The sequence below is a fragment of the Electrophorus electricus genome, chromosome 2, assembly GCF_041902795.1.
Source record: "Electrophorus electricus isolate QZ-2024a chromosome 2, ASM4190279v1, whole genome shotgun sequence".
NCBI lineage: Eukaryota > Metazoa > Chordata > Actinopteri > Gymnotiformes > Gymnotidae > Electrophorus > Electrophorus electricus.
The window spans coordinates 14610001-14632619 of NC_137498.1; the positions used below are offsets into that span (position 1 = coordinate 14610001).

The window sequence follows — 22619 nt, forward strand, 5'->3', positions numbered from 1 at the left end:
CATGTGTATGTGTGTGTGTGTGTGTGTGTGTGTGTGTGTGTGAGAGTGTGTGTAGGTGTACCTTTGTATCTCCAGCACAAGACCCCCACGAGACCCAGCAGCAGGAGGAGGACAGCTCCCACAGCAATAGTCATGAGGATATATAATAGACCACGTGCAGGGTTTTGGAGATCTGAAGGCAAATGTTATACAAATGTTATGTGTATTTGTGTGCATGTTAGTGTTTGTGTTTTTACACAGCATGCATTTTAATTGCTTTTTAAGATATTAGGAGACCATGTTGATATGCAGTAAATGCATGTTACCGTCAGTCAGAGTCTTTGCACTGTCAGTAGTGGAAGCGTCAGCTGGAGCCTTTGCACTTGTTTTGCCATCAAATCTTGATGTAAATTCTGTTGTTGAGATTCCTGGAGAGGGAGATGTGTTTGTTAGCATAAGATTGTGTACTGCTTTAGTACTACTTGTCGTTGCAAGTTTGGCTACAGTACTGACCCATTATAAATGTGTATAGGAACATTCAGGGTGGTTTATATTCGTGACACTAGTAGACATGTGATTGCACCTGACTGGGGGGGCAGGTGAACAAGCTCATCAGCGCATGTTTAAAAGTTTATTTAAAAACGAATTTTTATAATGAAGTGTTGACTTTCCAAGTAATGATGTTATATTAGAGTTAGCACTAATGAAATGGAATTATCCCTCTTGAGCATTGTGATACGGCCACAAAACAAATGAAATTATGTCAAAATAAAATCCCCAATGAAGTATTAAAAGTATTTAAAATATATATTTTAAATTTGTTTTATATGTTGATCAAAAAGCTGTCAATTTAGGTATATAGCCTGTAATTAGACGTCTGTGGTTGGGAAATACAGTTTATTACTTTATTGACAGTGTCATAGTCAGGACACATGAAGAAAAATGCCATTTTCAGGTAAAATATGTCTTTGGACAATTGGGAAAACATCTAGTACTAGGTAAGGAGCCAAAAACAGATCACTTCTATCATTTTGGGTATAGCCTTTGTCAAACTAGTGTGACTGTACCAGTTTTATGCTGGTACTTTCTTAGGAGACATGATTTTGGACTCATGAAAATGTATAAAACATATGTATTTGGACAACTGGGAGCACATCTTGTATAAGGTGATAAGTCAAAAACAGTGGATTTCTGTCATTTTGTGAAGTATTGTGAAGTAAAACATTTTACATCAAAATTGTATGTCCTGACTATGACAGTATCAAAGTGCCAGTGCAAAACAGTATTTCCCCAACCACAGTAGTTTGAGGTTTCAGTTCACACAGTTCCTACTTACTGTTTGTGGATGGTCATAGTTAGGACACATGACTATTTAATCAAAATGTCAATATGAGGTAAAATAGATAAAATAGTTATTTGGACAACTGAACACATCTAGTACTAAACAATGAATCAAAAACACGACATTTCTCTCACTTTGGGAGTATAAGATGTAGTGTGGCTGGGAAACAATTTTACACTGGCAGTTTATTGATACTGTCATGGTCCAACTATACACTTTAGAAATAACATGAAGGACAAAATGAAGGTCAGTGACATTATGGATTGTTTCCAGAAGATTAAGTCATAATTTAAATCCCAGTCAAGTATTTTTAAAGTACAAGACCACTTTAACCACAAATACACCCCTATAAAAATGGATGAAATGTATATTTACCCTGGACTTGTTTTAGCTGTCCTTTTGCAAACAAACACCTACCAAGCCACATCAGTGAGAAAACACCACTCCAGTGATCTGTAGCATTCATCCTATCTCCAGTATAATAGCCTTTGATAGTCTAAGAGTGCTCTATAGGTGTAACAGGTGCTACAGGTATAATGTAACACTAGTTTACTAAAGTTCAGTTTATTTGTGAGATTATCAATGCACTAAGAATACGGAGTGAGTCTGATGTATAGTTCTTCATATTCATTATGTATACAATCGTAATCTCCCTCATCTTCCTCAGTCAGGTGTGATATGAGTGGAGACAGATTTCCTGGAGAGTGAACAATACCCAGCTGAACTCTGTTTATGTACTGTTCACTCTCACTGGAGATCACTTCCCATGTTTTACTGTTTGGGCTGTATTTCTTCCAGGTGAAATGTGCAGGTTTGGCGTGTAGGTCTGTGCAGCTCTAGGGTAGCAGTACTGAGTCTCCTGTGTGTGCAGTGATGTGTTTTGTCTCCCTGTTGTTTTTTAATTGCTCAATTTAATACTGATTTAATACTCAACCTGTAGAAACACACCCTACTGTCATACTCCACCACATTTGCTTGTTAAATTAATAAATATTTACTCTAATATTATATGATTTTTAGCATTGTTCTAATGATATTCACTATCCTTATAACAATGATAGTTATAAGGTGTAACTGAGCAAATTGGTTGCTCCATTTAGGTAATAATTTGAGCTTTGTTTGATATTAAGTACCAATTTAACATTTTTTTAATATTTGATCAGAATCTACATTTCAAATTTACTAACATGTTTGTTAAGAGTGGTCTTCATAAGTCCTTCATAACAGCTAACACAAACCTAAATACACTTTTATAAAGACTGATTCTGACAGACAGCTGTCATACAGTCTTCTCTTCATAACACAATACTATCAGTTGATTAGTTGACATAACACTTCATTCAAGGGCTATAGGTTGTTTTTGTTTTGTTTTGTTTTGTTTTTTTACCTAAGTTTTAAATATGTTTCCAGTTAAAATAACATAACGGGACCCCCCAGCAGACAGAGTCGGCTGAGAATGAGGATGGCCACTATAGCCACCCCAATACCCCCAGAGAAAAATCGGGTCTGATGACCAATACCGTTTGTTCATCTTATGTAGCCCAGTTCTGTGTTGTTCCCGTTTGTCTGTCTTTATGCTCACTGTTATGTTTTATTATTGTTGTTCTCCGTTAGTCTTCCCTTAATGTTGTATTCCCTTGTTGCTCATTTCTCGCCCTCACCCTGTTCTCATATTATTATTCTTCTGTTAGCCTGTTTGTTCTTCATTCTATAATGTGTTGTTAGTCTTTGTCGAATATTAAACTTATTATTTATTTATTCTATTCAATCAGTTTGGTTAGTTATGGCGTCGTCACTTCACACGAGTGTTCACTCTCCACCCCTCCCGCGTTACAATTAGTTGTTGCTTACCAAGTGAGGGGTGACATCTTAGAACAGGCCAGACGCTTGTGGACAGCCGAGTTTTATTTGTAGCGGAATAAGCAACAATTGTAAAGTGAAAGAGGCGAGAGTAATGGCCAGATATACACACACCAGGGAATTGCTCAGTACATGCTGATAGACCAGCGATAATACTTTGCAGGGAGTGAATGGAACCAGAGAGAATAAATAGCATAGCAAAGATGAGACACAGGTGGCACTAGTAAACTGGTGATGAGGATCTGGTGAGGTTGTGCCGGGGAAGACGGGAGTTGCAATCACGGATTGAGGGCGGTTGCGGGACATGAGGTTACTAGGAAAACTGAGCAGATGTGAACACCTCAAACCACGTAGTACCTTCCTGTTCTTGACACTGGCTGGAGAGGCTGAAATGAAAACTCCTATATGACTCTGTTATAAATGAACGCTTTGACAATGATTGTCATGACACTCAATTGAAAGTGTTCTGGCCTGATCTATAAATAAGGTGTTTTATTTTGTTACTAATAAAATGTAGGTTGATCTCTAATGCCACACCATTCTACCAGTCACAGAAAGATCAGACAATATATGTATAAATCTGTGATAGAGCATCAGTGTGGAAGCATTAGAATTCTTTATATCAAGCCAAGTGCCACATATAACACATGCTACTGATCACATTCTTGAACTACCAAATTGCCACTCTTGGGCCCCTGAACAAGGCCCTTAACCCTAAATTGCTCAAGTTATACTCAGTCATAATTATAAGTCGCATTGGATAAAATCAATTTGTTATTTTAGCATTCTGTTTCTAATGTTTGATCATTCATGATCACATATGTAATTTTTACATTAGGCTACTTATGTTTATCACAGTAAAGGATCCAATACTGCCTCTTGCATTGTGATTTTAACACTGCCAGAATGCAATGTAGACAGAATAGGTGGGTTACATAAAGGATCCAATCTCTGTACCGCACATTTAGTAGGTTAAACCCAAAGTTAGGCTAAGAGAATGGTGAAGCCCTGAGAAAGCAGGATATATTATAACTAAGGAAGGTTCCTTAGTTATAATATATCCTGCTTTCTCAGTCACACATTTTCTCATAACACATGTTAGATTTCTCATAACACATGCTAAATTGTAATTACAGGCATAATTTGGAATCAGATCATTTCTTGTAAGTTTTATGTGCATTACACCTTTGCCTGCACGTCTGCCATTGGTTGTAGGTAAGTGGGACAGGGGTAAATAATTACAGTAACAGAAACTTGTAATGTCAAACTGACATCAACATGGACTAAATCAACTTTTATGACTGTTTGTTTTACGCCTATTTGCAACTTATCATAGCAAAGCATTACCTCTTATTTTAGATGTTTTAAATCTAAAATCTAAAATAAGAACACATTAGTGATTTTGATCCAGCTGATCCACCTACATTAATGATCTGCATACTGCAGTTTTCAGAACGATAATTTAAAGCGGAGGAAGACAAATTGTGATGGAACATTTGATACTAAGACATCGAAGCTCACATCACACAGTGTACTGAAGCTTGTATCAGTTACTATTACCACTAATATTTCCAATAAACGTACTAATAACACGTGACTAATGATGTTTGAAGCTTCAAAGGTCACCGAACCACAGGATGAGGGTGAGACTGTTTCACAAGTTTGGCACTGTCCTATAATGTATCTTTTTACTAAAAAATTGGAAATGTGCTAATTATAGAAGTGAAAAGTGAGAGTAAATGTTTCATAACGCCAACCTGTTGTCTCCCAGTATAGTTTTGTATCAAGTTTTCACATAAAAAGGGAAACAATGATTTTAAACAAATTATTGCAGAATTGAATTACTAAACATCATTACTGATCATCCATTTTTTTTAATGACATATGAAGGCGGTGGAGTGTTGTATTGTTTATAATGCTGTGCAGTTTTGAATCTAAAGCAGCTATAATTTCTGAGAACTACCAGGTGTCACTGTTTTGTCACCAGCTTTCAATGCTCCCAAGCTTCGAATCCTTCAGCAGTACAATAAGGAAGAGCTTCAAATGCTTCACAGGACTTCGTCTGCACATCATTACCAAAAAGGAAGTTAAACAGTAAACACTAGAATCACGAGCAGGCTAATAACGTTACCAAACAACAATAAACTCACGGGAGGACGAGAGAAAGCACATTCAAAGACCCACAACCAAGACGCTAAAACAAGGGATATTTATACAAAGATTAACGAATGCAAACTAGACAAAGATGAAAACAGTGACAGGAAAACCAAACGAGGGGTCGGAACAGAAAAAACAAAACAAAGAAGCATGTGTGTTAAAAACCTGAGAAATTCTTACTTGAACTGCCCAAGATATTTGTTACAATTAAAGGAGTATTTGACCATCACTGAACTAAATGTTACTGGTAATGTGCACAGATGACAGCACAACAACAAATATGACAGTAGAAAGTCTACAAGTAACTCAGACAACCAATCTTTGCTAGTGTGGATACATAAGAAAACCTTAAAGCTGGATTTATCATTTGCAGTTGGATTTGGATCAAAAACAGTGTTTTACCTTTAACGGTGAGTCTGATGTCTTTATATTTCTGGTTTGTAAGATAACGGCTGTAGTCTCCCTCATCCTCTTCAGTCAGGTGTGATATGAGTAGAGAGAGATTTCCTGGAGAGTGAACAGTACCCAGCTGAACTCTGTTTCTGTACTGTTCACTCTCAATGGAGATCACATCCCATGTGTCTCTGCTTGTGTTGCGTTTCTTCCAGGTGAAACTCTCAGGTTTGGCGTGTGGTTCAGTACAGAAGCAGGGCAGCAGTACTGAGTCTCCTGTGTATGCAGTGATGTCGTCTGTCTTCTGATTCTCTGCCAAACTGCAGCCTGCAGAAACACACGAGATAAAAGCCTTCACTATTAAACATAGCTGCACATGTACATGTAAAATGGTTATTATTACACATGACATACTCCGTTATTATTATTATATATGACATACTTAATTATTATTATATATCACATACTCCATTATTATTATATATCACATACTTAACTATTATATATATGACATACTTAATTTCTCCAGGTCCAGTCACCTGATGGTACTGATGGTACCAGCCAACTGATGATGGTACTGGAAATCACCAAGAGATTTCCCAATAGATGTTGGTATGATGGATACATGACCATCAAGTTATAAGATGTAAATGTCTGATTATATATTGTCTCTCTCCCTCCCTCCTTCTCTCTCTCCCCCTCTGCCCACCCTCGCTCCCTCCCTCCCTCCCTCCTTCTCTCTCCATCCCTCATTCTCTCTCTATTTCTTCCTTTCTCTCTCTCTCCTTCCCTCCTCTCTCTCTCCCTCTTTCTTTTTCTCCCCCTCTCTCTAGAGCAAATGACAACAGTAGTAACTAAATAAGGAAACTAAACAAGTCGTGTGTAATATGGGTATATAACTGACTAGAACCTAAACAGGACAGAAGACAAGAGTCATTAACTACAGGCATGAAATACAAATACAAACAGAAGATGTAACTAGAAACAGAAAGAAGTAGAACTGCAGATCCTGCCGCTGGATAGATTTTTTGTTTTATGTAGTACAGTAGTTATTGATACAGACCAGTCGCTATATGCAGTACGGCCCACCGAGTGCAGTTGAAGTGATTTTTTGTTTTGTAACAGAGCCCCCATGATGGCACACACCTGCCCCTGGTTTAATGTTGTGTGTGTCTGTGTGTATTTAAACCCCTGTTGGTGTGTGCATTAGTGTTGGTCATTGTTTGTGTTGCTAGTCCTACGTGTATTCATGTTAAACGTATATGTTCATGTTGCTGTCATGTTCCTGCCAGTGTTACGTGTATTCGTATTATCCGTTTATGTTGTGCAAGTGCCGTCGTCGTAAGCGTTAAGTATCAATAAATGTCTGTCAAAGTCGAGGGAGTCTGTGCGTCCTGCTCCGCGCCCTGCGGCACTCCAGCTGTTACAGCAATCAAGTGGCACATACAACAAATGCTACAGATTCTTGAAGAGCTGATGTTTGTTCAGTTTTCCACCTGATCTCACTGAGTTTGTCTGTGTGTCTAGTGAGGGGTCTGGTGTTGTCTGTACAGGCAAAGGTCTGAGTAACAGAAATGATCCAGTTAGATTCCCATTCTAATTACATTCCCATCATGTATGAAGACTTAAGCGTCGGTCACATCTAACTGCCACCTCGCTCATGTTTTCACATGGGTGGAGCAAAATGAGGGGATTATGGGCGGTCTTGGTATCGTGTAATTTTGGGGAACGTAGTCCTTCAGAAAACAGCTAACACTACTTGTGACATTGTTTTAATAATTAGTATAAGAATAGCAGCTGCTTTTCTTTCAGAAGTAAGCAAGTAAAGCTCTTATTTATACTGCAGATTTAGTGTCTGATGCTGCCTTTAAACTGAACCTAAATAAGATGCCTTAGCAGGCAGCATATGTCAGAGGGAGAACAGTGATCACACATTTATTCAACAGTCTTGGATCTGGAAGCATGTTGGTCAGTATTTCCATAGACATTCCAGAAAATTCTCATTTAAAGCCCAACCAGCTACAAAATTAAGATAAAAAAAGAGCAAAATTACAACTTTGTACATAAATGCTTCATGAACTACAAATTCCATAATGCCCTCATACAGGTAGCTGAGATATGTGTACACAGAGAGACTGAGCTACAACGTCATTTGTCATGGCATACTATGTCATTTCAATCAAGAAAATCATAACATATTTATATGTGTAGGCCAAACTCTCGACTATGAAGTCTTGTTCTTGTTTGCCCCAACTGCTGTGGTCATCTGTGGTCTCTTGCAGAGATATTGTTATTCATCAATTGTTATTCAGGACAGTAAATCACTCTTCTACCAGCTGTGGGTTCCTCTTGGATGTGGTATGACAGGGATGCTGTTCGTATGTGGTCAATCTTTGATTAGTCAGTGTTGGACAAACTCTGCTGTTGATCAATCAAGATAAGACTAAAGAAATTCTGAACCATATGGAGTTAATGCTGGAGCAGAGCTGAGAGTGGAGCTGGAGCAGAGTTGGTTGACTGATGACATACATTTGGAGAAATCTCTCCCTTGGGCTTGTGCTCTCTCTCCCTCTCTCTGTCGTGCTCTCAATCAGTCACATTCTCTTTCTGTCTCTCCTTCTCTCTCTCTTTTTTCTGCCTGGAAGCCCCAGCAGACATGCTCTCCTGTTCCTGGACACCCACTTCACCTTCTTTAATGTCCATGTTGTCTTTCTCTCAATCCATCTGGCATTTAGGTAACATTTAGAAAGTATTTTCTGTGCCACATTTCTGTAACTTATTTACAGAGTTTCATTATAATATCTATTTTATTCTAATTGGTTTCATTAAAAATATCTATTCTATTCTATTGTGTATCTACTTCTCTTCTATTATGCTAATTAACCCTTTGCTACATTGAACTCATGAAGCTCGGCTCTCCGTGTAGTATTTGTAATGAGACTGATTGAGTCCAGACACTCGCAGATGATGTTAATCACTTGATAATTTATTAAGAGAGAGGAAATCCAAAGGTGTAGTCAAAATTCTCTGCACTGATGGATTGAGGCTGAGTGAAGAGCCAGCTATATTTTTCTATATATGTAGAGTGCTGACACCAGTTTCCTGTAAAGTATCCAATCTCTGCACTGTAAGTCTAGTAGATCAAACCCTATGTTAGGCTGACAGAACCGCTGACAAAGCAGGATGTATTAAGACTGAGGAATTTTAGAAAGGTGGTTATGCATATTCTCATAACACATGCTAGACAATGCAGTAGAGCATTCTCTTCAAAATAAAAATTGTAATTACATGAATAATTTGGAATCAGATACATTTTGTAGTTTTATGTGCATTAAACCTTTCCCTGCACCTCTGCCTTTGGTTGTAGGTAAGTGGGACAGGGGTAAATAATTACAGTAACAAGCTCCAAATATGTCACTTGTAATGTCAAGCTGAAATTAACATTGACTAAATCAACTTTTATGACTGTTTGTTTACGCCCATTTGCAACTTGTCATAGCAAAGCCTTGCCTCTTATTTTAGATGTTTTAAATAAAAAATCTAAAATAAGAACACACTAGTGATTTTGATCCAGCTGGTCCACCTACATTAATGATCTGCACACTGTGCAGTTTTCAGAACGATAATGTAACGCAGAGGCAGACAGGACTTTACGCACATGTGTAAACGAAAGTTCTTCATTTGCAAAACAGGTGGACACAACGGCAAAATTAACAAAATGATGCAAACTAAACACTGACTAAATGGAACACCAAAAAGGGAGAAAAATGATACAGGAACTGTGCAGAAACAATAAAATTGTGATGTAACATTTGATACTAAGGCATCAAAGCTTGTATCACAGTGTACTGAAGCTTGTATCAGTTACTATTACCACTAAAGCTAATATTCCCATTAATATTACCACTAAAGTTACTAACAACACGTGACTAATGATGGTCGAAGCTTCAGATGTCAATGAAGCACAGGATGAGGGTGAGACTGTTTCATAAGTTTGCCACTGTCCTATAACGTGGAAGCTATATCTTTTTACTAAAAAAAAATGGAAATGTACTAATTATAGAAGTCAAAAGTGAGAGTAAACGTTTCATAATGCCAACCTGTTGTTTTTACATAAAAAGGAAACAATGATTTTACACAAATTATTTCAGAATTTAATTACTAATTACTAAACATCATTACTGATCATCCATTTTTTTTAATGACATGAAGGCGGTGCAGTGTTGTATTGTTTATAGTGCTGCGCCATTTTGAATCTATGGCTGCTATAATTTCTGAAAAGCACCAGGTGTCGCTGTTTTGTCACCAGCATTCAATGCTCCAAAGCTTCGAGTCCTTTAGCAGTACAATAAGGAAGAACCTCAAACGCTTCACAGGACTTCGTCTGCACATCATTACCAAGAAGGAAGTTAAACAGTAAACACTAGAATAACGAGCAGGCTAATAACGTTACCAAACAACAATAAACTCATGGGAGGACGAGACCGCGCACGCTCAAAGACCCACAGCCAAGATGATAAAACCAGTGATATTTATACAAAGATTAACGAATGCAAACTAGACAAAGATGAAAACAGTGACAGGAAAACCAAACGAGGGGTCGGAACAGAAAAACCAAAACAAAGAAGCATGTGTGTTAAAAACCTGAGAAATTCTTACTTGAACTGCCCAAGATATTTGTTACAATTAAAGGAGTATTTGACCATCACTGAACTAAACGTTACTGGTAATGTGCACAGATGACAGCACAACAACAAATATGACAGCAGAAAGTCTACAAGTAACTCAGACAACCAAGACTTTGCTAGTGTGGATACATAAGAAAACCTTAAAGCTGGATTTATCATTTGCAGTTGGATTTGGATCAAATACCGTGTTTTACCTTTAATGGTGAGTCTGATGTCTTTATAGTACTGGTTAAGATAACACCTGTAGACTCCCTCATCCTCTTCAGTCAGGTGTGATATGAGGAGAGAGAGATTTCCTGGAGAGTGAGCAGTACCCATCTGAACTCTGTTGCTGTACTGTTCACTCTCACTGGTGATCACGTCCCATGTTTGTCTTCTTGTGTTGTATTTCTGCCAGATGAAACTCTCAGGTTTGGCGTGTGGGTCAGTATAGGAGCAGGGCAGCAGTACTGAGTCTCCTGTGTATGCAGTGATGTCGTCTGTCCTCAGATTCCCTACCAACATGCAACCTGCAGAAACACACGAGATAAAGGCCTTCACTATTAAACATGGCTGCACATGTACATGTAAAATGGTTATTATTACATATGACATAATTAATTATTATTATATATGACATACTCCATTATTATTATATATGACATACTTAATTATTATATATGACATACTTAATTGCTCCAGGTCCAGTCACCTGATGGTACTGATGGTACCAGCCAACTGATGATGGTACTGGAAATCACTAAGAGATTTCCCAATAGATGTTGGTATGATGTATGCATGACCATCAAGATATAAGATGTAAATGTCTGATTATATTGATTATAGATTGTCTTTGCCTCCCTCTCACTCACTCACTCACTCACTCATTCTCCCTCTCCACTCCCTCCCTCCTTCCTTCTCTCCCTCTCCCTTCCCACTAAAGTTATTACCACTAACATTACCACTAAAGTTACTAATAACGTGACTAATCTTGTTTGAAGCTTCAAATATCACAGATACACAGGATGACGTTGAGACTGTTTCATAAGTTTGGCACTGTCCTATAACTTGGAAGCTTTATCTTTTTACTAAAAAATTGGAAATGTGCAAATTATAGAAGCCAAAAGGGAGAATAAACATTTCATAATCTCAACCTGTTGTCTCCCAGTATAATTTTGTACTATGTTTTCACATAAAAAGGGAAACAATGATTTTAAACAAATTATTGCAGAATTGAATTACTAAACATCATTACTGATCATCATTTTTTTGATGATGGAGTGTTGTGTAGTTCATAGTGCTGCGCCGTTTTGAATCTATGGCTGCTATAATTTCTGAAAACCACCAGGTGTCGCTGTTTTGTCACCAGCTTTCAATACTCCAAAGCTTTGAATCCTTCAGCAGTACAATAAGGAAGAACCTCAAATGCTTCACAAGACTTCGTCTGCACATCATTACCAAAAAGGAAGTAAAAACACACCTGCATTCCACAAGACACTACACACAGCTACAGCAGTAACGCTGCTACACATCTTATACACTCTAGAAAACTACAGTGTACTGAACACTCTGAAAACTGCAGCCCAGACTACAGTCTGTCTGTGGGAATCACCACACAACTATGACCTGGAACTCTACAACTCTCTCAGTAGAACTCCACTGAAATTCACCACCCTCTAATATCCACAATAGAGGGGACGTGTGTTCAAGTGCAAAATAAATTATTCCTCTACTTCTTTCTCTCTCACATACAGACTAAATCTAACAGTGAAACTGTCTTTCTAGTGTCATCACTTCCTCCTGAGCTGCCCAGTGTTCAGTCCCCATCCTCAGTAAAGTGATCCTGCAGTAAGAAGTAGTGCTACACAGTGATCCCCCCCCCAGCACTGTTTGGTCACCTCATTTCACACCTGCACTTAGTGATCAGAGGACCAAACTGAATGTGTAGCTTAGCAAATATTAGACAGATCAGACAGGAAGAGCTCTAGACTATATGCTGATCAAAATAAACATTGATCATTTAATCAGGTAAATATGAGGATTGTCCGATAACATTCATATTATTCATAAAGTACAGGTGGAGTGCAGCAGTCTATGATCATGTTGTAGTTTTCATACTATTAAGAAAAAACTACTTAAGAGAAGCGAAATCCGCCCACTGACACAGAACCACTAAAGGAGTCACCAAAGTCAAGAGCACAAGTCAAGACCACTTTGGATGTAGACAGTGCAATGTCATCACAACCCAACAGTTATCACAGGAAGTAGAAACATTTTCTCACCTTTTCTCTGTTACTTTGTTCTTTTTGTTGTTAAAGCTGCCAAAAGCTGTTTAACAACAGTTTGATGATGGTGGATATCTATAAAGTAACTAACTGAGGCTGTAGGCTAGTGTGCACTGCACTGTAACAACAACAACAACAAAATAAAATTAAAACTGTAAAAAGACAAAACCCCCAGCATGGGCTGTCTAAGCCTCCTGGCCAGTTGATGAACAAATGATGAATGAATAACACAAACAGAAATAAACAAGTAAGCACATTTCACACATAGCATCCAGTGCAACCAGATTAGCAATACATATGTCAGGAGGAAGAGGTGCATGCTGGGATTTCTCACATCTGTAAACTGAATAATCAGAATAACTTAGGACTAAATAAGAAAAGTCTTTAAACTGGAGTCACTGGAGTGAATTTATGCTGCCAGAGTCAGTTAGTGACTGACTGATTAAACCATGAAGTTTAGAGCTGGATGACTGTCACTGATGAGGATTTGGAGACTGTTTGACAGTCTTCATGGTTGAGTGAAAGAAGTTAACATGTCGCTCACACACCACTCAGAGGAATAGCACAGCAGAATTTTAAGCTCATGAACCCAAAAAGGAAGCATATTGCTAAAGTGCACCAAATTTAGCAATACATATGTGAGGAGGAAGAGGTGCATGCTCTACTGTACTTTATGGTTTTATTTTTTTCTTATTTGTTCATTTTTTATTTGTAAATTTTTCTAAACCTCTAAGATAAGAGGAACAACATAGGATAACTTGAAGCCCAAACACCCAACAAGAAGAGAGAGAGAGTTTTTTGCAAGACACAAAAATGGGGACATGTGACACAATAATTGAAACCACTAACTCATGTAGCCCATCTCCTGACCTGTTATACTAAACCAAAATCACCTTCTCTGATTTACACTCATTTTATATTTCTAAAAGACATTTTTTTAATACGCTCAACACAATTCTCTATATTGGACATATCATTCAACAGAAATACGTGTGTTTCTTATGGAAAACCCTCAAATACAAATGATACATCCATTTATCAATTAACCAACCCCAGTACTCATTGACTAATTTCACTAATAACACTTAGAAATCAGAGCCTGAGCACTATAAAGAAGCCACAGACTCGATATCTTGGTTGGATATCAATGGAGGTCAGTATTGGAGAGCCAGAATGAGGAAGAGGATGAGGGCGAGGAAGAGCAACCATCACGGATGAGATCTGGGCCACTTTGGTTGACCATGTGGTTAAGTATGGGTAGTGTTTCAGAAAACCTGAGCAGGGGTCCAGCCTAATCTGAGTCACTACACTGTAGAAAGTGTCAGCAAGTACTATAGTCAGCGTCCCTGAGCAGCACGAGGGTAAACCATAATAAACAAGTAAAAAACTGTCTTCACAGTGGGAGACAGTTGTCTGGCTGAAACCCTCTGGGAAGTCCTGATAGCTGAGACCTCCTCATTGAAATGGATTTATTCAGCACCAGTCCAGCTCTTTAACCTGCAGGTAGTGAGCTCTGCCCTTCCTCTGGTCTCCATGGTAATATAGAGTAATACCATCTTGTTTGACTGCTAGCTCAGTAAGGGATATGATGGGCATGTCAAAATACATGAGATCAGAATCCTCTGTAGTCTCTCCCCCAAACCCACTCACACTCGGGAAAACACACAGAAGCACCAAACACATACACCACATGTAAAGGACTGCACCACATATACAATCAACTACAATGAGGTGTGACCTCTGTCACAGGCAGCTGGATACAGAAGTGGGTAGTGGACAAGAGCTGCATCATACACAGAATGAACAAGAGAGGAATAAATAACACAAACAGAAATAGACAAGTGAGCACATTTCACATACCACACCATAATAAAAAACAAATTGTTTTTATAAATGTACAGATTTATAGAGCAAAATGATCCTTGTAAGAGTCACATTACTCTTGTACTCTTCTTGTTTCTCAATTTTGTCAGTCTTACTAATGTCCCTACAATTCCTACCTTATGCTGGTCTTAAGTAACTAATTAGCAAGTAATTAGCACCGGTTCCTCTCTACCGGACCGAACCACAGCGCAGATTTCAGTGCCACTTAACGGGTCATGTCGGCGAAGAATCAAATTTACTTTATTCTCCCTTAACCCGGGTGGACAAGGCATGTTTGGAGTCCATATTTCGCTCCTTTAGAACAAAAAGCTGCTAACATTGCTAACAAACACTGGAAGCCAACAGCAACGATAGCTAATAGGATTTGTAAATAAGTCAGATATCGAGCTACATGTCCTCAAACCTCATCCAGGTCGCTTCCCGGTGACGTGTTTCTTCACTTGTCTAGTTCACAGTGAGTTATACGACACACCGACTAGTCTGGGAGACATTTATTAACACTTGGATGCGGTTTCACCGGCCTGAGAGAAGTCTGTAGGCATGTATTTACGAAGGCTATATTTGAGCTGCTGTTGACCTCCAGTGTTTGTTAGCAACGTTCCCATTTAACAGCTTTTGTTCAAAACTAAAGAGGTAAAATTTGGACTACAAATATTTCTTGGTCGATAGACAGAATCTGGGGTAAGTGGTGAGCTGCTGCTCTCTGCTGCTCCCAGATATAAATACCTTTGTGCAAATGAATGTATGAGGATGAGAACACCTGTAGGGAGAAGGTAACACTCACCATCAGCAGCATGCAGCACAAGGAGCAGATAAACACACACCTGCATTCTTACTGAGTTACACACACTACACACGGCTACAACAGGACTGCTGATACACACCGTACACACTCTTCAGTACAGTCTACTGAATGACTTCACAATAACACTTCTAGTGGAGAGGAAGTGTATTCAGATGAAACTCTGACAAACTAACCACAACACACACACACACACACACACCAAATATAGAGATGCGGTAGGTTTTGTAAGATGTCATGTGGTACGTCCTCTTTCTTCCTTATCATTCAGTGATCTATCAGATATTCTCACATTGTCAGTGAGGACGGTCTCATTCTTAGTTAAGTGGCTCCGTCCTTTGTCATAGAGACACGATGTAGAAGCTCAGGGGGTGAGACCCAACATAACCTCCTTCACTGCTGTTTGGTCATTTCATTTCACTACGACACCCAAAGTACTTCAAAGGCTTATTAATGAAAATAGTGTAACGCTTCTTACCTGGAGTGAGGAACAGGTGCTACGGGATAACCGCGATGCATGGAGTTAACATGAAGTGACACACACACTGCTGTGGGCAATCTGAAAGACTTTTATTTATTTTTTTTATCCTGGACCACTTCAAGCCAGGTCACACGGCTACCATTATTGTATTTATACGTAAAGGAAACAGTAAAAAGCACCGTACAGCATTACCAAAGAAAAAGGAGTGTTGAGAAGGCGAGCAGAAGGGTGACGGTTCTCCACTCAGACACAGACTCTCTCTCTCTCTCTCTCTCTCTCTCTCTCTCTCTCTCTGTTACTCAAGCTACATTACCATAAAGCTCTCTCTTAAAGGTGCAGTACAACTGTGTCTGTTACAACAGCATGTGGAATTACAGCAGCCACAGAACTGGCTACCTGAGACTTTAAAACATTTGAACAGATATTTAAAGGAGCATTTAATTTCAGAGCATTATTTTTATCCACAATGCAGTGCATGAAACATAAATCAGGGTGGATTTAAACTGCACATGTTCAGCTTGAGTAGTGTGGTTCAGTTTCAAATTTTATGTGGAATTTGTTTGCAGGAGTAACATGTTTGTTGGCCAAAAAACTGGTCCTCACTCTGTAAGAATATCACTCCACCACTAGAGATGTGAACTCTACACACACCACAAATGTACTATTGCTTTCAGCTTCTGCATTTGTATTTCTTGCCTTATGCCATGATAGGCTTATCAGTGGTTTCTAGATAGAAATAATACAAAATACTACATTTATTCTGTAATCTGTAGTGTAATAATCAAAACAGCACAACTCTGACTGCTGGGTCTATCCTAGTGTGAAATTGGGATAAAGGATGATGTTTTAAATACAGACTAAAACTAGGACTAGGCTCCAGTGTGTTCTCAATGGCAGGTCCAGTTTGATTCTAATTTAGTACAAAACAGGTTTAGTATGAGTAGGACTGGTATAGTTACTGATAATTTGGGTAATATTGTGTACTGTGAGGGGAGATGTCAGTACTTCACTGAGAAAAGGGACTGCTCATGTACTACCCAAACCATATCTATGTTCAAAGGCTGATTAATAGAGTTTATTAGAGTTCAAGTTGGTTCTTATTGTGAGTAATGTGGGTTTTTGTTGTTTGTTTTTGACTCATTCAGTAAATCCAGAACTTCATATTACTCACAAAAAATCTTAAAGAACCTTTCTACATAAGCAATGGTCCACAACAAATTATTGTGAAGCAGAAACTGAAAAATCACCAAACAAAAAGCAGGTCTGTAAACTACATTTTAAAACTATAAACTTAGAAATAGGAGTTTGAGAATAGAGTGACAAGATAATACTGTTTGTTTCCCACCTCTACATCAGACTCCACCCCCTTTGCTTTATAATGAGCATGTGTGTCTCCTATATGGTTTCACAGATGCAGCATCATGGTCAGTGTGGGGTTGTGGGATGCATCACAAAGAAAGAAGCAACCAGAGTTCTCACAAGTCAAAGGACATGATGGCACTGTGTGTGCTGTTGTATGTCTCAGTAAAGCTGGTAATGTGAACATGAAAAGAACTCTGAAAAGAAACATAAGAGCTCTGTCCAAGTTCATTTGTTCCCAGTTCCTCTCTGCTGGGGCATTAGGGTCTGGTGGACTGAAGTACTGCTGAGAGACTGAGTGTCAGTGTGAGTCCACAGTGGTAGTGGGGTTCTGGGTGAAGAGTTGTCAGTGGTGTTTCCATAGTGACAATGTTTCTCAGTTTGTGTCTATTCTTCACTGTGGTTCACCTGTGAAATTTTCTCTCCATGCTGAGTGTCATATATCTGTACATTTATATTGAACTGTACATTTATGTGTGAGTCACTGAGCCTTTCTTGTCTTTCATCTCATCAGAATTTGATTCATTGTTTGCTTCACAAATAATCATTGGTCACTCCTGCATTTGGTGACTTCATTTTAAACACACAATAATGCTTCTAAAGGATTATCCTGATTATCTTAATTTACTGTTATGTGTTTCTGCAGGCTGCACTCTGGTAAAAAGTAGAAGAACATTACATATCTGAGCACATGTACGAGACTCAGTACAGCTGCCCTTTTCCTGCACTGAACCACACAGCAGACCTGAGAGTTTCACCTGGTATAAACGCCAAAACTCCAGTTATACAGAGATCTCCAGTGAGACTGAACAGTACAGAAACAGAGTTCAGCTAGGTATTGCTCACTCTCCAGGAAATGTCTTTACTCATATCACACCTGATTGAAGAGGATGAGGGAGACTTTCTCCAAGTCCTTCAGATTTGGGTCTGGCCATCCTGCAGCAGCTGTGCATGTTTTTGTGTGTGTGTGTGCGTGTGTATGTGCGTGAGAGAGAGAGTGTTAGTTATGTATTGGTAAATTGTTAAACATTGCTACAAGTTTGCTAGGAGGAAGAGGTGCTTGCTGGGAAACTGTACTGTTTTTCTGATATTACAGTTTTTTGCAAGACACAAAAACGGGGACATGTGACACAATAATTGAAACCACTAACTCATGTAGCCCATCTCCTGACCTGTTATACTAAACCAAAAGCACCTTCCCTGATTTACACTCATTTTGTATTTCTAAAACACATTTTTTTAATACGCTAAACACAATTCTCTATATTGGACACATCATTCAACAGAAATATGTGTGTTTCTTATAGAAAACCCTCAAATGCAAATGATACATCCATTTATCAATTAACCAAACCCAGTACTCATAGGTGAAGACAATTATGACTAATTTGTACATGGAGCACTATACTATTTGTAGAGCCTGAGCACTATAAAGAGGCCACAGAGTCGATGTCTTGGTTGGATATCAATGGAGGCCAATATTGGAAAGAGAGGATGAGGACGAGGAAGAGAAACCATCACAGATGAGCTTTGGGTCACTTTGGTTGACCATATGGTTAAGCATGTGTGGTGTTTCAGGAAAGCTGAGCAGGGGTCCAGCCTAATCTGAATCACTACACTGTAGGAAGTGTCAGGAAGTATTATAGTCAGTGTCCCTTAGCAACATGGGGGTAAACCATATAAATAGGCTAAAAAAAACAAACAAAAACACACAGTGTCTTCACAGTGGGAGACAGCTGTCTGGCTGAAACCCTCTGGGAAGTCCTGATAGCTGAGACCTCCTGATTGAAATGGATTTATTCAGTACCAGTCCAGCTCTTGAACCCGCAGGTAGTGAGCTCTGCCCCTCCTCTGGTCTCCATGGTAATATAGAGTAGTACCATCTTGTTTGACTGCTAGCTCAATAAGGGATATGATGGGCATGTCAAAATTCATGAGATCAGAATCCTCTGTAGTCTCTCCCCCAAACCCACCCACACTCGGGAAAACACACAGAAGCACCAAACACATACATCACACACCACATGTAAAGGACTGTACCACATATACAATCAACCACAATGAGGTGTGACCTCTGTCACAGGCAGCTGGATACAGAAGTGGGTAGTGGACAAGAGCTGCATCATACACAGAATGAACAAGTGAGGAATAAATAACACACACAGAAATAAACAAGTGAGCACATTTCACATACCATGCCATAATAAAAAAACAAGTTGTTTTTATAAATGTACAGATTTATAGAGCAAAATTATCCTTGTAAGAGTCACAATACTCTTGTACTCTTCTTGTTTCTAAATTTTGTCAGTCTTACTAATGTCCCTACAATTCCTAGCTTATGCTGGTCTTAAGTAACTAATTAGCAATTAGCAAGTAATTAGCAGCGGTTCCTCTCTACCGGACCAAACCACAGCGCAGATTTCAGTGCCACTTAACGGGTCAGGTCGACGAAGAATCAAATTTATTTTATTCTCCCTTAACTCGGGTGGACAAGACATGTTTGGAGTCCATATTTAGCTCCTTTAGAACAAAAAGCTGCTAACATTGCTAGCAAACACTGGAAGCCAACAGCAACGATAGCTAATAGGATTTGTAAATAAGTCAGATATCGAGCTACATGTCCTCAAACCTCATCCAGGTCGCTTCCCGGTGACGTGTTTCTTCACTTGTCTAGTTCACAGTGAGTTATACGACACACAGACTAGTCTGGGAGACATTTATTAACACTTGGATGCGGTTTGACCGGCTTGAGAGAAGTTTGATGTATTTACGAAGGCTATATTTGAGTTGCTGTTGACCTCCAATGTTTGTTAGCAACGTTAACATTTAACAGCTTTTGTTCTAAACTAAAGAGGCAAAATTTGGACTTCAAACATTTCTTGGTCGATAGACAGAATCTGGGGTAAGTGGTGAGCTGCTGCTCTCTGCTGCTCCCAGATATAAATACCTTTGTGCAAATGAATGTATGAGGATGACAACACCTGTAGAAAAAAGGTAACACTCACCATCAGCAGCGTGGAGCACAAGGAGCAGATAAACACACACCTGCATTCTTACTGAGTTACACACACACTACACACAGCTACAGCAGGACTGCTGATACACACCATACACACTCTTCAATACAGTCTACTGAATGACTTCACAGCTACACTTATAGTGGAGAGGAAGTGTATTCAGATGAAACTCTGACAAACTAACCACAACACACACACACACACACACACACACACCAAATATAGAGATGCGGTAGGTTTTGTAAGATGTCATGTGGTACGTCCTCTTTCTTCCTTATCAGTCAGTGATCTATCAGATATTCTCACATTGTCAGTGAGGACGGTCTCATTCTTAGTTATGTGGCTCCGTCCTTTGTCATAGAGACACGATGTAGAAGCTCAGGGGGTGAGACCCAACATAGCAGTGAGGGAGGTTGTTTGGTCAGTTCATTTCACTACGACACCCAAAGTACTTCAGAGGCTTATTAATGAAAATAGTGTAATGCTTCTTTCCTGGAGTGAGGAACAGGTGCTACGGGGTAACCGCAATGCGTGGAGTTAACATGGAGTGACACACACACTGATGTGGACAATCTGAAAGACTTTTATTCTCTCCTGATCAAGCCAGGTCACACGGCTATCATCATTCTACTTATACGTAAAGGAAACAGTAAAAAGCAACGTACAGCGTTACCAAAGAAAAAGGAGTGTTGAGAAGGCGAACAGAAAGGTGACGGCTGGCTCTCTCTCTCTCTCTCTCTCTCTCTCTCTCTCTCTCTCTCTCTCTCTCTCTATTACGCAATCTACATAACCATAAAGCTCCCTCTTAAAGGCACAGTACAACTGTGTCTGTTACAACAGCATGTGGAATTACAGCAGCCACAGAACTGGCTACCTGAGACTTTCAAAAAGTTTGAACAGATATTTAAAGGAGCATTTAATTTCAGAGCATTATTTTTACCCACAATGCAGTGCATGAAACATAAGTCAGGGTGAATTTTAATTGCACATGTTCATCTTGAGTAGTGTGGTTCAGTTTCAAATTTGATGTGGAATTTGTTTGCAGAAGTAACGTGTTTGTTGGCCAAAAAACTGGTCCTCACTCTGTAAGAATATCACTCCACCACTAGAGATGTGAACTCTACACACACCACAAATGTACTGTTGCTTTCAGCTTCTGCGTGTGGGTTATATATATATATATAAATATAAATATAAATAATAATTTTTGGTTTGTGACTGATGGTAGTCTAATAACCAAATCTTTATCGAATTTATCAACTTTTACAATACGTTTTCAGATCATATCTAAAGCTGCACTATGTAGAATGTATGTTGTCCACTACACTGTGCGACAGAAATCTTGGCCTCACTATTAAGAAACAATGTCATCGTGAGGACTTACTGTGCCCTGGGCCTACATGGCACTGTGTTTACCGTCCCCTCTGCCCTGGTGGCACAATGCTTACCATGCCCTGGGCCCTGGGTGGTGCTGTGTTTACTGTGCACAAACTCAGGCATCTGAATGGTAATAAAGGATTTGAGACTTGAATGGGTTTTCATTTGTTTTGACAGACCAATCATAGCAGTCTCTAACACACAAATCAGGGGCAGTTATAACATTAGGCATGTTGGTGATATTTGTCATTGTTTCATACACATATTACTTAAGTTATGGAAACTATGTAATTCTAAAACAGACATGGCAATGTGACAAATGTACATTAACCTCCAAACTCTCTGAGTGACCTGTGACTCCATTTAAAGAATGTACAAAGTATGGTAGCTAGGTCTGACATTGGGGATTTTAGAGGGGATCTAATTTGTTTTTTAATGTTTGTGCATTAGAGAGTAAGAATTTTAGTTCTTTTTTCAAATGTATTTGATCTTATACGACTTAATGTCTGTACTGAATCTAAAAAAAACTGTGTCCTGTAACAGATATCTTAACTTTATTATATATCTCTAGGATTAGGTAAAACCATGCATATTAAAAGTAATATGTTTTAAACCATTTTATTCTTAGATTTTGTGCTTAGATTTTTACCAAGGCCCAATCCCCTCTCATTTTTCCTCCTACCCCTTGTTTTCAAGTGTCATCTTGCCCCTTGGGACTGAGTTACAAAGGATAGTAACTGCTTCTGCATCCATTTTATCAATGATTCACAAGGGATTCTGAGAAATTTCTCATAACACGCAATTTAGAGTGAGAATCTGAAAACCCTTAGTTTGGAGGGCCATTCAGCCCTAAGACCTCACCCTACCCCTCTATCAGACACCCAACTCCTACTCATGAACACCGCATATGGAGGGCCAGGGTTAAGTGGTAGGGCCAAGGGGTGAAATGTGATTGGGCCCAAGTGAAGGTGTATGAAGCACAGGAACATGAGAAATAATGATGTTTCTGGGGGCCA

At 39.0% G+C, this 22619-nt stretch overlaps 1 protein-coding gene across 2 annotated transcripts in view; it reads right to left on the reverse strand.

Moving 5' to 3' along the window:
- LOC145660278 (matrix remodeling-associated protein 8-like) overlaps positions 1-16084 on the reverse strand; it is an 18512-nt gene extending 2428 nt beyond the window's left edge. The window contains exons 1-5 of one of the 2 annotated variants that reach the window (XM_081724714.1): positions 15848-16084; positions 10614-10928; positions 5741-6058; positions 306-407; positions 62-172 (exon numbers count right to left, since the gene is read on the reverse strand). In XM_081724714.1, coding sequence (XP_081580840.1) covers positions 62-172; positions 306-407; positions 5741-6058; positions 10614-10923 — 841 coding nt within the window. In that variant the 5' untranslated portion in view covers positions 10924-10928; positions 15848-16084. Of the gene's footprint in view, positions 1-61; positions 173-305; positions 408-5740; positions 6059-10613; positions 10929-15351; positions 15435-15847 lie in introns of those variants that run through there. The other variant, XM_081724711.1, reaches the window with a different exon arrangement.
- Between the last annotated feature and the right edge of the window lie 6535 nt (positions 16085-22619).